Raw genomic sequence first — 16279 nt, forward strand, 5'->3', positions numbered from 1 at the left:
AGCACTCAAATAAATACATGTACACATGTATATGGCAGTACTCTTCACAACAGCCAAAAGGTGGAAACAATCTAAATGTCTACCAGTTAATGAATAGTTAAATAAAATGTGGTTCTTTCCATACAAAGAAATATTATTCAGCCATATAAAGGAATGAAGTACTTATACAATCTGCAAACATAGATGAACCTTGAAAATATGCTAAGTGATAGAAGGCAGAAACAAAACATCACATGTACAATTTCTTTTATATGAAATGTCCAGAATATGTAAACCATTAGACAATGCATATTGGTGGTTCACACGTGCCTGAGGGGGTGGAAGAGGCAGAATAATGAGTAACTGTGTAATGGGTACAGGATTTCCTTTCAGGGTAGCAAAAATGTTTTGGAAATAGAGGTGGTTGTTGTACAAAACTCTAAATGCACTAAATGTCACTGAATTGTTTACTTAAAAAAAAACCTGTATGCTTTTGCTTAAAAAAAAACAAACCACAAATGAAAATAAATGTATATAAACACAAATGCACAGGAACAAATCTTGGAGAACAGTACATGGGTATTAATGTTTCTCTCTAGATGGTGGTATTACAGCATAATTACTGGCCAGACTTTATCAAACCAAATTAGAAGGAGTGAGGTAAAGATGCCAGTCATTTAGCTGCTGAAGATACAAAAAGTATGGCCTCTTTCCCTAAACAAACAGGGAATCTGGGGTTCAGGCACAAATGTGTCTATTCACAGGAATCTTCCAGGGACAGATTCCTGGAATGTATCTTCCATATATCTATCTCTATTTTGTTTCATTCAGAGCCTTACCTGAGGTTATTCTCAGGCATTTGAAAAAGCCTGTCTACATAATAAGAGCTCTTCACCAGGACTGCTTTTGGTAGACACAAAATTGCATTGGCTGCCTGACAATGCTGTCACTCAAACTAGAAGACATGGAAACACTTCCTTAAGGATTTCAGCAGCCAATATGAAACATTTCCTTAGACCTTCTGAACACAATTTCTGAACAGTTAATGGAAACAATCCTAGGGCGCCTGACCAAAAATCCAGTGCTTTAACACTTCAGGCCACCAAGTAACAGAAAGGAAAGAGTGTAGGCCTTCGACTCACACACTGGTCCCAACCCTAATTCCAATGCTTGCCAAGTCAATGAACCTAAGGAAGTTCCTTACCTTAGCCTCTTTGAGCTTCAGTACCTATTCTTTATTTTATGAGGACCGAGTAAGGACAAACATGTAAAACACCTGGAACAACATTGGGCACACGACTTCCACTGTCATTTGCTAACAGGTCTAATAAAAATAGTGCTGCCACGAAGAATCACTCACGTGGACCAATTCCTCATCATCTCGTGCAGAGTAAATCGCAAATCTCCTTTCCAGCGTAGTCTGTAGGTTGTCTTGCTCACTGATTGAAAGCTCAGTGTTAACTGTAAATGTTCCAATGAACCTGGAGAGAAGCCAGGAATTCCTTCATGTGAGAGGCCAGAGCAAAGAGGAACTCTGTTCTCTATACCAAGAAAATCAGAAGGGGAAGTCTGGAAAGGGAACTGTGAGTCCCCTGCCTTTATTCTACTCTTCCCACCCTGTTTGGCTAACTCCTGCTCATCACTGAAGACCCAATTTAGACTCTACCTTCCCAGGAGCTTCCCAGACCCTGCAGCTGAGATAAGTGTCCCAGCTCCATGTGCCCACAGTCCCCAGCATACCTCTTCCAGAGCACTGGTCACTACTCTAATTAACTGGGTGTATTTGTCACTTTGACCAACCTAGGAGCTCTTCCAGGACAGAGATCATGCCTGACATTTCTCTACGCTCAATGCCATGCCCACTGTCTGGCTTACAGGATCACCTCAGGGGATATCTGTGGAAATGACTTGCACCCAGCCTCTGAGAGAGACACAAATCCTACACCAAGGCAGTGCCACACAGGTCAGAGGCCATACCATTTCACCAGGTTTGACAGGTAGCAGATATCCATGTCTTGAGGAGGCACTCTGGTGAAGTGGGTTGGGATGATGGAGAGGCTAATAGCCTGCAGATCAGGCTGGTTGCAGATGCTATTTCGATAGAAGCCATTTGCCAGCAGGCACAGAAGGTGAACCTGGGAAGAAAGACAAAAAGGAAGACATGGAAGAAAGGCTAAAAATCAGGTGGATTTTTGCTGCCAAATTAAAAGACATTTTGTGGACAGGAAATATTTGTTGTCATTTCTACATACAAAAAAAGTAAAAATACTAACATTGGCCATTTCCCAAGATTTTTGTCTCCCCCCCTCTTCTATCTAGAGATTCATTCCCTCAAAGAATCCCGAATCTCAAAGCTCAAAATACAAACTTCTTTTCTTCCAAGAGGCCTTGTGTTTTAGAGATATATACCAAAGGGACTATGGATGAAATGCTGCAATGTCTGGGGTTTGCTCAGGAGTGTCAGGGAGTAGTGGAAAGTGAGTAGTGGAAAAGAATAGTAAGACTGCTCACAGGCTAGTAACTGTCAAAGCCAGGGGAGAGCACAGGCTCACTGCACAGCTGCCGGCACCTCTGTGTGTGCTTGAACCCACCCTGCTCTGCTCTGATCCCGCACCAGTCTCACATCTGACCTCTACGCCCACCCTTCCTCAACCTACTGAAATCATCCTGTGACTGTCGTCTCCTTCTTTCACACATAGATTTGCATCATTTTCACTTCAAAATTGGTCTTCCTTCCCACTCATAGCCTTCCTATTTCAATCAATGGCATTGCCCTTCGCCCCTCACTTAAGCTTCAAATCTTGGTCTCTTTCTTTCTTCTCCAGTATCAAGAGGTGCGAGAATCACAGCTATCTCATTTACTCCCCAAGGCTGCTGTGAGGTGGGCATCATGCCAGTTCCCGTCTCATCTCCTCTCTGTTCTTGCTATGTGCACATTTCACCTCTAGGTTTCTGTGGCTGCTGTGGAGTGTCTCCTCCATCCATCCTACCACCACCTTCTCTGCTGCCCACTGCCAACTAGAAGAAAAACCAAAGTCCTCCCTGGCCACACTCTTGTCTGGCCTCCAACACACACATCCTCCAAGATGTGGGCAAACTAGTTGCTCACCCCCCATCCCCTCTGGAACTTGGCGAGAGTGATCCTCCTAGACTCCGTCCTCTCCCATCTCAACATGCTGTCCTCTCTCCTAAATAAAGCCTCCCTCAGCTATCTGCATCCACACTAATCTCTTTCTTTCTTCCAAGTCTTGCGTTTCTCTGTTTTGAGGTCTTTTTTGTTCCATCTTGTGAGATCAGAAACCCTTTAATAGAAGGAAATAAACTTTATACAAGTCTCTCTCCCCATAATGCCAAGAACCTTGCTAGGTCCATAATACATGTTTAATAACTACGATGAAGTCAAAAGCCAGCGACTTCAGCTGAGATCAGAATTAGTGTTATTAAATAGCTGAAAGAAGAGATGGACTATGTCTGTTATTTAGCCCCTGCTCCATGCCAGGTACTGCGCTGTGCACCTTACACGTGTCATTTGCTTAATCCTCATAACCACCCTCTGGGAAAGACACTACGGCTACCCCCTACTTCAAGGATGAGGGAACTAAGACTCAGAGAGAATAAGAAACTTGCCAAGGTCACATAGTGAGTAGGAGATTCAGAAATAAGACCTAGGTTTCACTGACTGGGAACCCAAGTTCTTCCCGCCACAGCATCCTGCCCTGACACAGAGGAATGCTGTCTTTTCCCGTCATTCCTGCCCTCACCTTGTGTGTGTTCTCGTGGACTTCCTTACTGAAACGCTTCATCAGCCTCCGAAGACTTGTCTCAAACTCCATTTGTATTTTTTCACTGCAATGTACATTGAAAAATCCGAGAATGACTGGGGAATTGGAACCTGACTCCATCCCCCAGTTAATTCCTTTTATTTATAATGGCACATGAATTGTTCTCCTTTTTTTCCTACACAAGGCTGTGATACTTGAGTAAATTTTTAAAAAGCTACCCTTTTTCTGCATACCTTTCTGCTCCTTCTCACTTGCAAATTTTAGCTCAGGACTAAATTAATTATTATTAAATTTATTTAGCTCTGCCCATACTGCCCTCCTCTAAACCTGCCCCAAATCATAATTCATGAACATGAGTCAAAACTCACCCCCTCCAGGAAGTCTTCTCTGACTGCCTGACCTTCCAACCACCCAATCCCTCCTTAGCAAACACCACCTTTATATTCAGTTAATGTATACTCATTTGTATTATGCTATTCTGGTGTAAAATCTCTTTCATGTCTGTGTCCCACTCACCTTTAAGAAAATTCGATGCTTCTTGAATGACTTCTATTTTCTTCCCTATGCATGGCTAATAATGTGCCCATCAAACAGTGGAACCCTTTAACCAATAAACTACCAGGTATTATGCTCCATGTTCCCAAGCCACCAGAAGATACAGAGGTACTGGGGACACTGGGGTAAAATGGGGGCTCCCTACCACAGAGGGCACTGTTTCAAGTCTTGCAGAGTGATGTGGTGAGGAAAGCATGACTTCCTGAGTCAGCCTGACAGGGACTTAGAGCTTGGCTCATCCACTTACTGGTGAATGACTCCTGAAATTATATTTAACCTCTCTGGGCCTCTGGCTCCTTCACATACTGCTCTAAAGACTGAGTAAGATAAGGACAACCTTGGCACAGAGAAGTGGTTCAATACAGAGGCATTTTCCCTCCCCATCTCCTGCCCCAGCCAGAACATGAAGGTTTCTCATTCAAGTCATAAAGGTGAGCCCAGGGTTCTCCCAACCGAGGTTCCCACCTTGGTACTCAGCCCTGACCTCCTAGTGTCTCTCAGAAGTTTTCATTAAGTAACAGTTGTTGCCAATGATAAGTGACAGCAAACTAAAAGCAAGTGCCCAATCTTACCTTCTTTCTCTTGCTTTCGCCTGCTCCGGTGTTTCAATCTCTATCTCCACTGGCTTCATAGGCAGGACAGACTGAGAGAAGGCTGCATTTTCTCCCACACCACCTGGTACAGGCTCACTAAGTTCTATCAACAGTAATTTAAAAAGTCAACAACAACAACAACAACAACAACAATAATGATGATAATGGCTACTGTAATGAACAAAATGGAGGTTCTGATGGGAAGGAGGAAGTGAGAAATAGATGCAAGGTGGACAACTGGAGAAAATAAGTACTCCTTCTATACTTTGACTACCTAAAAAACAAGAATAAAAACAACCCCCGCTGCTAGGCATTGTGCTAAGAGTTTTACATTTATTTGTTTCATTTAACCCAGAGAAAAGTAGTCCTGAGAGTACAGAAGGAGGAAACAAAGTCACAAAGATACTGAGTTGAATTAGATACAGGCCCCTGCTACCTAGGAGCTGATGCTTGTGTGTTTTAGTACATACTTACTCTTTTCATTAAAAAAAAAGGCAAGTGAGAACAATTCCTATCTTTTCATTACTATATAACAGTACAATTTACTTTGTATGAAGTAATGATTTAGGTGTCTTTCAGTCTTAGTTGTAAACTTGTAATGACAAGGAATGCATCTTTTTCATCTCTTTATCCCCTTCACTGCTCATCAGCACTAGCTGAAATAAACTGAATTTGCTGAAATGGATCTGTGCACTTTGGTAGCAAAGGGCTCTTATAAAGAAGCTTTGGGCTCAGAAGCAGTAACACATGTTTTGCAATGAACACACCTAATGATAAGATTTTGGTTTCTATATACCAGTCCTCACTAAAATGAACCAGGGCTTCTTGAAATGAACCAAGAGAAACAAGGTTGATTCAAGGTCTGGAACAAGGAAAAGTACAAAGTGAGCCCAGAACACCTTGTTGTGCCAGAAAACATACATGTTCTCAAAAACTAGTAAGGCCATGTCATAAAGGCATGGTAGGGAAGCTACCTTAACGAGGCTTTCACTAGCTGAACTTGGGACAACCTGAAGCTTAAAAAGATAATTGGTAATATATATAATTTGTAAAAAAAAAAACAAACAACTTTAATAATACAACTCCTTTACAGATCACTCAGGTATTAAATGTATATAAAATGATAGAATCCAATAATTATCATTTTGCAATCCTCAATATAATAATTTTTGATCTAGTCATGATCATTAATGCATTCTAAAATGGCTAAGTAAAAATTATTGGGGAACAAGATAATTGCTGAGAATCAGAGCATTACCCCAGAGATAGTTAATAGAAAGGGAGAATGGCTCAATGTCACTAGCCATCAGAGAGATGCAAATTAAAACCACAAGGAGATACCACTTCACACTGGTTAGAATGGCCATCATTAATAAATCAACAAACAAGAGTTGGTGGGAATGTGGAGAAAAGGGAACCCTGGTGCACCACCGGAGAACGCAGGCTGGTGTGGCTACTGTGGAAAACAGTATGAAATTTCCTCAAAAAATTAAAAGTGGAACAGCCTTTTGACCCAGTGATTCCATTGCTGGTAACATCCCCTAAGAATCCCAAAACACTAATTCAAAAGAACTTATTCATCCATATGTTCATTGCAGTGCTATTTACAATAGCCAAGTGCTGGAAACAGCCCAAGTGCCCATCAGTAGATGAGTGGATTAAAGAACTATGGTACATTTACACAATGGAATACTATACAGGAAAAAGAAATAAGAAAGAATTCCTACCTTTTGTGACAGCATGGATGGAACTGAAGACCATTATGCTAAGTGAAATAAGCCAGGCAGTGAAAGACAAATACCATATAATCTCACTTACAAGAGGAATCTAATGAACAAAATAAACTAACGAGCAAAACAGAACCAGAGACCTGGAAACATGGAATGAACTGACAGCAGCCAGAGGGGAGGCGGGTGGGAGGGAGGCAACGGTGGAAAGAATGGAAGGGACTAGTCAAAGAACAAGTATGCATGTATGGATGACACACAGATGTGGACAACAGTGTAGGGAGGAGAACAGAGATAGCGTCATGGACACAGAGCGCGTTTTGATGGTTGCCAGATGGGAGGGGGGAGTGTGGGAATGGGTGAAGAGGTGAGGGGATTAAGAAGTACAAATAGATACAGAATAGCCACGGGGATGTAAGGTACACTATATAGGTAACAGAGGAGCCAAAGAACCTACACACATGACCTATGGATGTGAACAATGGCGTGGAGAATGCCTGAGGGAGTGGGGGTGCTGGTTGGAGGGGGACAGAGTGGGGAAAAATTGGGACAACTGTAACAGCATAATCAACAAAATATAATTTAAAAAAGTTTAATCTGAGCTCTGGCTGGCGTAGCTCAGTGGATTGAGCCCGGGCTGTGAACCAAAGTGTCGCAGGTTCAATTCCCAGTCAGGGCACATGCTTGGGTTGCAGGCCATGACCCCTAGCAACCGCACATTGATGTTTCTCTCTCTCTTTTTCCCTCCCCTCCCTCTCTAAAAATAAATAAATAAAATATTTTTAAAAAGTTTAACCTAAATTCAATCAAGACTCTGGATTTAATTCACAATTTATAAGAAATACACTGAAACAAGTGTGACATCACCATTAGACGTCTAATGATTCATCAGACAAAACCAGAGCCTGAGATACTCTACATAACAAGAGGCTAGAACTCTTCAGTCAAAAAGGCAGTGTTATGGAAAACTAAAGGACACTAATGGAGGGCGGGGGTACTGTTCTAGAATGAAAGAAACTAAAGAGACAACCAATTCAAGGCTTACACCTTGAACAGATCCTAGATTAGAACAAAAGGGGGAAAATGGCTGTAAAGAGTATTTTTATAACAGCCAGGGATTTATTTTTCTTTTTCTTAGGAGTGACAATGGTATTTTACAGTGTAGCGGAATGTCTTATTCTTAGGAAATGCACGGTGTGGTATTTATTGAGAAATGAAGTGTCAAAATGTCTGTGACTTACTCTCAAATGCTTCCACAACACATACTTACTTAAAGATGGCAAAATGTTAGTGAATCTAGATGAAGAGTATATATACTATATTTTCAACTTTCTTGTAGTTTGAATATTTTTCAAACAGACAGCTGGGAAAAGGTCATGCCTGGCAACAGGATTCAGGGATGATAATGTCAGCTGGTTATGTGAGTACGTGATGCACTAGGCCTGTTACATCTGCAACTCCCCCACCCCTCCCACAAGCCCAGAGTCTAGCCTGCTCATAGTAAGCATTCAGTGTTCATTGAATGCTAACCATGAAGAAAACCAGCTCAGACAGGTGGAGTTACTTCCTCGCACAGCTATATGAGGGGAAAAGCTGGGCTCTGACCCCAGGTCTAACTCTTTAAAAATCCATGTGTGTGGATTTTTTTTAAGCCTCTGCTCTTTGTAGAGCAATATTGCCTCTTTACTTCATAATCCACTCCATTAACAGCCAGCAAAGGAAGAGAATATTCAATCTGCTCTAGTAACCTAGTGTTGAATTTTTCCTTATATCAAAAGCAAGTCCCTACTACAACCTTATCTTTGGCCTTAAAAAGTTTCTAAAGAAAACAACAGGATAGCAATCAGTGACATGACTCCAAACAGAATCAAACAGAAAACTAGGATCGGATGATTCCGAAAGCAAAGAAAGATACTTCACCTTCGACCTCTTCCCAGTCATCTTCACTTTCCTCCTCGTCGTCTCCTTCATGGCTGTCTTTGTCCACGGCCGCCTCTCTCTGTGGATGGTGCCCCTTCCTGCAGGCACTTGTAAAGTCCCTGTATGAAGACCACAGGAAGGAAGATGAAGAAGGTGCAAACATCCTGGTATTACACTTAAACTACATGGAATTTTAAGGACTTCTATTTATTGAAAATCTGTTGCAACTATATCTCTATGCAACTATTTAAAGATCACTTGTGAGCTCAGAGCCTCATTTGCTCCATCAGCATGAGCCTCAAATTCTCATCAAGATGTGCTCAGGTCAGTCTGAGACAGACGTGCTGGCGAAACAGAAAGAACCCTGTAACCCTACAGCCTAGAGCTGTGTGAAGGAAAACTTAGCTGTGTCTGGAAATGGGATAGGAAAAGCTACAAGAAAACACAATATAACATGAATTCCAGAAGTAAAAGCTGTGATGTGTGTGTATACACAGTCGGATGCCAGAAAGAAGAAATGGTAATTCGCACTTGCTGATCCTGCTACGGGCCAACTCAGAAGGTCCCCCAGCCCCAGGAAATATGACATAAGGAGACTGAAGTAGAAGTGTAATTTACAGAAAAGTGGGGATGTGACTATACATAGGTATATCATAAATAACAACACAAACCAGGATACCTAGCTAGGTAAGTAGATAAGTAGTTAGTTGTACATCAGTTCAAGACTAAATGGTTGCTAGTGTGCAATACAGGTTTTCCTCATCTTATGATGGGGTTACTTCCCAATAAAACCATTTTAGGTTGAATATATTAAGTCTGGCCCTGACTGGTATGACTCAGTAGGTTGGACATTGTCCTACAAACCGAAAGGTCCCCAGTTCCATTCTCCACCAGGGAACACACCCAGCTGTAGACCAGGTGCCTGGCTGGGGGCATGCGAGAGGCAACCAATCAATATTTCTCCTGTGCATTGATGTAGTCTCCCTCTTTCTCCTTACCTTCCCCCCTCTCTAAAACTAAATAAATAAGCCCTGGCTGGCGAAGCTCAGTGGATTGAGCGTGGGCTGGGAACCAAAGTGTCCCAGGTTTGATTCCCAGCCAGGGTTCATTCCTGGGTTGCAGGCCATAACCCCCAGCAACCGCACATTGATGTTTCTCTCTCTCTCTCTCTCTCTCTCTCTCTCTCTCTCTCTCTCTCTCTCTCCCTCCCTTCCCTCTCTAAAAATAAATAAAAAAAAACACTAAATAAATAATTTCCAAAAAAAGAAAATATCTTATGTCTGTAGATGGCTTCTAATCTTCATCTTCAAGGTGAAAGAAAGCATTTCAGGTAGGAGGAGTATATGAGCACAGCTCAGAGATGGGAAAGTATGATCATGGGTCTAATGATGGTAGAAGTCCCGCTGGGTGGTAGAGTGTGCTTGAGAAGAGTGGTATGAGAGAAAGCTGGAATGGCAGGTAAATATGTTTTATATGTAGTATCTTTGAGTAACAGAAGAACACAGGACCAGGAGTCAAAGACCTGGGTCTCACCTGGTTTTTCCCACTACCTGTGTAACCACAAATAAATCACTTTCTGCAAGCTGTCGCTGTCCTCATCTGAAAAGTTTGGGAGGTAAAAATCTATAATCACTAAGATTCTTTCTAGCTGTTACTAGCAGTCTGAACTCTATCTAGAAGAGTTTAAAGATCCAGTCTTCCCCTGGCTGGTATAGCTCAGTGGATTGAGCGTGGGCTGCGAACTAAAGTGTCGCGGGTTCAATTCCCAGCCAGGGTACATGCCTGGGTTGCAGGCCATAACCCCCAGCAACCATACACTGATGTTTCTCTCTCTCTCTCTATCTCCCCCCTTTCCTCTCTAAAAAAAAAATAAATAAAATCTTCAAAAAAAAAAAAAAAAAAGATCCAGTCTTGTCCATGGATCCTAGTGACGAGCACAAAGTGTAGGTTTTATTAATCACACTTTCCTGATGGCAACAATCAAGACCTCTTACCTGAAATCTTCCCCATCACTGAAGTCTTCCTCCTTTACAGCCTTGAGGTTTTCAGACTTCACAGTCACCTTGGCCACTTTCTTTTTTGCTGGAGCATCTGCTGGGCCCCCAGGACCACCACGGCCCCTCTTCCTCTTTCCCTGTGAGGCTTTTGAGAGCAGACTCTCCTTGGGGGGTTTTTCATCTTCAAAAACATCTAGATGACCACACGGGACAGGTAAGGGACAGTAAGAACAGGTAAGGGACAATAGGAAAGGTGGATGCAGAGTGGTTTCACGGGCAGGGTCATGAAAACTCCTGTTCTGTAACCTCCCTCCAAACTGAATCTTCATTACCAGCTCACCATGCCATGTCTGGTCAACAACCAGCTTTCAGCCTCTTCCCAACTTCAGTCCATCCTACGCTGTGCTCCCAGCAAAAACCTGATGATCTTCCTTCATCAGCATTTTATTCTACTCCTTCTAAGACCACAGAGAGGCTCCCATATGACTCAAATAAAACCTAACTTCCAAATCTTAAATTTCTGTGAATATCCAACAAGAAAAATATACCAATCCATCAACTAACCCCTTGCTTATTTACTACCTGCCAAGACTATTAATTTTAGGGATAATCTTCTCCTATTAAGTGAAATGTTCTGAGCTCACAAATACAACCAAGTTTTACCACAATCTTATTTCTACAAATAAGTATTTCCACTGTCTTTCAAAATCAAACTCTGGCCCAGTCTTGGTGTGGCTCAATAGGTTGGAGTGTTGTCCCGTACCTGAAATGTTGTGGGGCCAGTTCAATACCTGGTCAGGGTAGGTGCCTAGGTTGCAGGTTTGAGCCCCAGTCCAGGCGTGCAAGGGAGTCAACCAATTGATGCTTCTTTCTAGCACTGATGTTTCTCTCTCTCCCTTCCTCACTCTCTAAAAAAAGCAATGAAAAAACTGTCCTCTGGTGAGGATTTAAAAAAAAAAATCATACTCTGCTCAGAACAAATACTTTTTAAAAACATTTCCAATCTAACCCAAATGGCACCTGGTACACTAACCATCTCAGCAAGCTTAGGGTCGGAATAAGATAGTAGTGATCACCTCTACTTTCTTAAAATAATTATTTTTTTTTGCTGAAGAGAAATATAAAAATGCATAAGATGTTGGTTTTAGTTAAATTAGGGTATCTAAACTATGGTCTGTTTATTAATATATTAATTTTTAATGAGCAAATAATTTCTAAATAACTTGGCAGAAAAGGACCTTTTCTATTTTGCAAATCTATTCATACAAAAAAAATCTTGAATCTGAAATAAATTTCCTTTGCCTTTTCCTGACTCTGCTTCAATTAATTTTGGAAAACAAAAATACTTTACCTAAATTGAGGTTCCAAGGGAGCTGCATGAGCTAACCTATGATAGTAAATCAATTCATTCCTTTCATTTATGGTTTGTCCTGCTGACTTTCTTGGGTTATTTATATTCCCCAAGAACATACTTTTGCATGGGAAAAAGACTCTCCATTTTGAGCTAAATATTGGGTTGGCCAAAAAGTTTGCTAAGTTTGTTCCGTATGATGGCTCTAGTAGTGCTTAGCTGTCTTTAACTTCATTCAAAACAATTTTGTTAAACTGCATTGTAACAGCTGTCATATCAGCATGCACTTAAAAAACTTTTCAAAATTGGTGAATTTTTCTATAGCCATTTATTGAAGATGGAAGAAAATATACATTTTCAGCATATTATGCTTTATTATTTCAAGAAAGGTAAAAACACAACTGAAATGCAAAAAAATATTTGTGCAGTGTACGGAGAAGGTGCTGTGACTGACCGAACATGTCAAAACTGGTTTGCAAAACTTCTTGTTACTACTGACATTTCGGTCAAATAATTCTTTGCTGTGGAGCTGTCGTATGCATTGGAAGATGTTTAGCAGCACCTCTGGCCTCTACTCACTAGATGCCAATAGCAGGAGATAGCTGACATACTCAAAATACCCAAATCAATCAAGTTATTGGTGAAAATGAAAAATGTGCTTAAGGAAAAAAACAAATGGACTTTTGGGCAAACCCGATAAAATCATAACTTCATTTTAATAAGTTTTACATTACAGGGGCATTTGTTTCAATGCTAGATAAAAATCACTGACTCAGTTGTTTCTTTCAAATGTTTCATAGAAGGAATTTATGTACTCCCATGTTTTCAACATTTCAGTGAAAATACAAAATATTTCAAAATTAGTTATGCAGAATCTAAAAACAGATTTCCTAGTCCAAGGCCAGAAGCTGCTTAAAAGTTTATGGCTCGACAGTTTCAGTAGGGTACCCTTAAAATCAGGACTTCTGTCTCTTACAATGGTCTTTAGCCCTCTGGTAATAAGCAAACATACAAAGTACTTCATTTTTACTGATGTAAAATGCAGGTGGGAAGATTCTTCAGAGGCATTCTTCCTTCCTCACCAAACTTATCTGGTTGGTTAAAAGGTGCTGTGTATTTTTGTGCTTTGAAGAGAGAGGTAGAAGAGTCAAAAGTGGGGAAAAAGAGACAAAAAACTGAATCAAAAAAAGTTCATAATACCATTATTCATAGTATCTCAGTATTTTAAAAATCCATATGTCTAACCATGAGATAATCATTAATTCCAGTACAGTCACACAATGAAATACAATTTGGTTATCTGTTAAGACAAAGGAATATGACCTAGGACAAAATGTTAAGTATGCAAAGATGTTTTTATATTATGGATTCTACTATACAGAACAACACAAACCAGAAGTAAATATATTGGGTTGGCTAGAGAGTTTGTTTTTTTTCCCATAAGATGGCTCTAGTAGTGTTTGTCTTTAACTTCATTCGAAACAATTTTGTTAGATTGTATTGTGACAGCTGTCATATCAGCATGAACTTAAAAAAAACTTACCAAAATTGGTGAATTTTTGAGTACCCATTTATTGAAGATGGAAAAAATACACAATGTTTTCAGCATATTATGCTTTATTATTTCAAGCAAGGTAAAAACACAACTGAAACACAAAAAAAGATTTGTGCAGTGTATGGAAAAGGTGCTGTGACTGACATGTCAAAAGTGGTTTGCGAAGTTTTGTGCTGAAGATTTCTTGCTGAATGATGCTCCATGATTTTGTAGACCATTTGAAGTTGATAGCGATCAAATCCAGACATTAATTGAGAGCAATCAGTGTTATACCACTTGGGAGATAGCCAACATACTCAAAATATCCAAATCAATGAAGTTATTGGTGAAAATGAAAAATATGTCTTTTATTTTATGGGAAAAACATATGGACTTTTTGGCCAACCCAATACCATTATTTAGTGGTGGTTATTTCTGCATGGTAGAAATAAAGATGATTTTTTCCTCTATTATTTTTTTTAAGATCTTATTTATTTTTAGACACGGGGAGGAAGAAAGAGGGAGAGAAACATCGTGTGGTTGCCTCTCGAGCGCCCCCTACTAGGGACCTGGCCTGCAACCCAGGCATGTGCGCCACACTGGGAATCGAACCTGCAACCTTTGATTCACAGGCCAGCACTCAACCACTGAGCCACACCAGCCAGGGCTCTCTATTCTTTGCAGGGTTTTTCGGTCCCAGAGATTCTAGAGGCTATTTTCTAGGACTCTCCATGATCTAGGGCTATCTAATATGGATAAACCAGGCCCCTTGAACTCAATGTGGTTATTTTAGCAAGGCAGGAATTACCACTGTGGTTTGCTTGGCCATCTATGGAGATTTAAGAAAAACACCTGCTTAAACCTGTCAGCTGCCTCTCATAGCACTTGGTATAAAATACAAATTCCTTAGCTTGCTCTCCGAACTAAGGGTTATGCCCACCTCCCTCACCTCAATCCCTGCTCCTTATCCCCTTACTCACTGATCCAGCCAAGCGGCCAAGCTCATTCCTTCCTAAAAGTCTTTATTTATATTTGTTTGTTTGCATAATTCTTTTTAAATTGAATTTATTGGGGAGACATTGGTTATTAAAATTACATAGGTTTCAGGTGTACAATTCTATAATACATCATCTGTATATTGTATTGTGTGTTTCACCATCCCAAGTCTTAATTCTTTGCAACCTAAGAATCTTTAAATGTTCTCTCTGCTTGGATCTCTTTTCCCCCAAAGCTTCCTATGAATGGCTCCTCCAGGACATTCAATAACTGGCTCAAAAATGTCACCTCCTCACAGAAGCCTTCATGACCACTGATTCTGACTTAGCTGCTTCTTCCCCAACCTCATGTCAGTTTTACGACAATAACCTGTTTTGCTTTTTTCATAGCTCTTATCACCATGGAAATTTATTTTTAACTTCTTACTGTCTGTCCTACCTACCTCCCCCACAAAGATTACAAGCTGCCTGAGATGCAAGAACTTTGCCTGTCTTGTTCATTACTATAATTTCATTGCATGCACTGAGGTGCTGTTAAAACCTACACTGTTGAGCTATTAGAAGTAACAGTCCAAAACACAACCACAGCAAACTCCAATCCCAGCAAAGATTCTAGCTCTTCAGATCCTAGAAGCTGCTTTGGGAAACTACTGCTAGCTCCTTTGGCTAGCAGAGGTTTTTTTTTGTTTGTTTGTTTTTAAATTAATCTTCACCCAAGGACATTTTTTTCATTGCTTTTAGAGAGAGAGCAAGGAAGAGAGGGAGAGAGAAACATTAATTCGAGAGAGAAGCATTGATTGACTACCATATGCACTCAGACTGGGGACAGAACCCATAACCTAGGTATGTGCCCTACCAGGAATTGAACCCACAACCTTCCAGTTCCAGGACAATGCTCCAACAGAGCCACATCGGCCAGGGCTGGCTAGCAGAGTACGAGTTAAGCTTGGATACATCCTTACCTACATTTAAACTGAACTAATATGAGCTAGCCCAACTGACTACCTAACGTGGACCATGCCAAGAACTGTATATACTATCTCACTGAAAAATCACAACCACTTTGCAAGACAGTATTATGTTTCACAGACAGGGTTCAGAAAGGTTAAATTATTTGTCTAGAATAATTTTTCCAAGTGCGTATAATGACTGAATGTGGAGCTATACCAAGCTGGTACCCAGATAAAGTGTATAGCTGAAAGAAACGCTACCCAAGCAGGTAGCAGTTCTGCCAGATTAAGATTTTTAATTTTTGAATTGTCGCATATTCAGAATACATTCCTTTTAGAATTCTTACTAGCATACCACCCCCACTCTCATAGCCTCTTGCTAAATTACCCACCTTAAAGTCACAGATCAACTCCTTCAGAGAGCATTTCCCAATACTATCTTCAGTCACACCTGACTACTCCTTTGGAAGCCACAAAGCCCTGTATCTTCTCCCATGATATCACACTCTGCCTTGGGTATTTTTGTAAATGTCAACACTATTATACTTTAAGCTCCTCCAAGAAATCTCAATCGTCCATGTCACCTAGTTTGTGTATACCACACAGCTGGTACTCTGAAAATATTCAAATGTTGCACCCCTGTTGGTTATCTAGTCTAATCCATTACCTAGTTATTTCATGAATCTCTCCACAGCATGCATTTTGCAATTATTAACAATATTTATTGAGCACTTAGTATATGTGGGGTGAGACAATAGCAAAAATAAGATGCTTTTTTAAGCTTAAATTCTAGTAACATGGGCAATCAAAAAGGAAGCAAATAAATCAACAAGATTATTGAGGTAGCAACAGCCAAATCATGCAGGGACTTGCAGGCTATGATGAGGAATTTGGAT

At 40.6% G+C, this 16279-nt stretch overlaps 1 protein-coding gene across 2 annotated transcripts in view; it reads right to left on the minus strand.

The window, feature by feature from the left end:
• The window catches only part of XPC (XPC complex subunit, DNA damage recognition and repair factor), a 42207-nt gene that overhangs the window by 24834 nt on the left and 1094 nt on the right, over positions 1-16279 (minus strand). For both annotated transcript variants that reach the window (XM_045832334.1, XM_045832335.1), the window contains exons 2-7: positions 10551-10746; positions 8557-8675; positions 4889-5012; positions 3741-3825; positions 1957-2114; positions 1340-1460 (exon numbers count right to left, since the gene is read on the minus strand). In XM_045832334.1, coding sequence (XP_045688290.1) covers positions 1340-1460; positions 1957-2114; positions 3741-3825; positions 4889-5012; positions 8557-8675; positions 10551-10746 — 803 coding nt within the window. The remainder of the gene's footprint in view (positions 1-1339; positions 1461-1956; positions 2115-3740; positions 3826-4888; positions 5013-8556; positions 8676-10550; positions 10747-16279) is intronic.

Source organism: Phyllostomus hastatus, unplaced genomic scaffold (genome assembly GCF_019186645.2).
Source record: "Phyllostomus hastatus isolate PE091 unplaced genomic scaffold, TTU_PhHast_1.1 phas_contig_16, whole genome shotgun sequence".
NCBI classification, from domain to species: domain Eukaryota; kingdom Metazoa; phylum Chordata; class Mammalia; order Chiroptera; family Phyllostomidae; genus Phyllostomus; species Phyllostomus hastatus.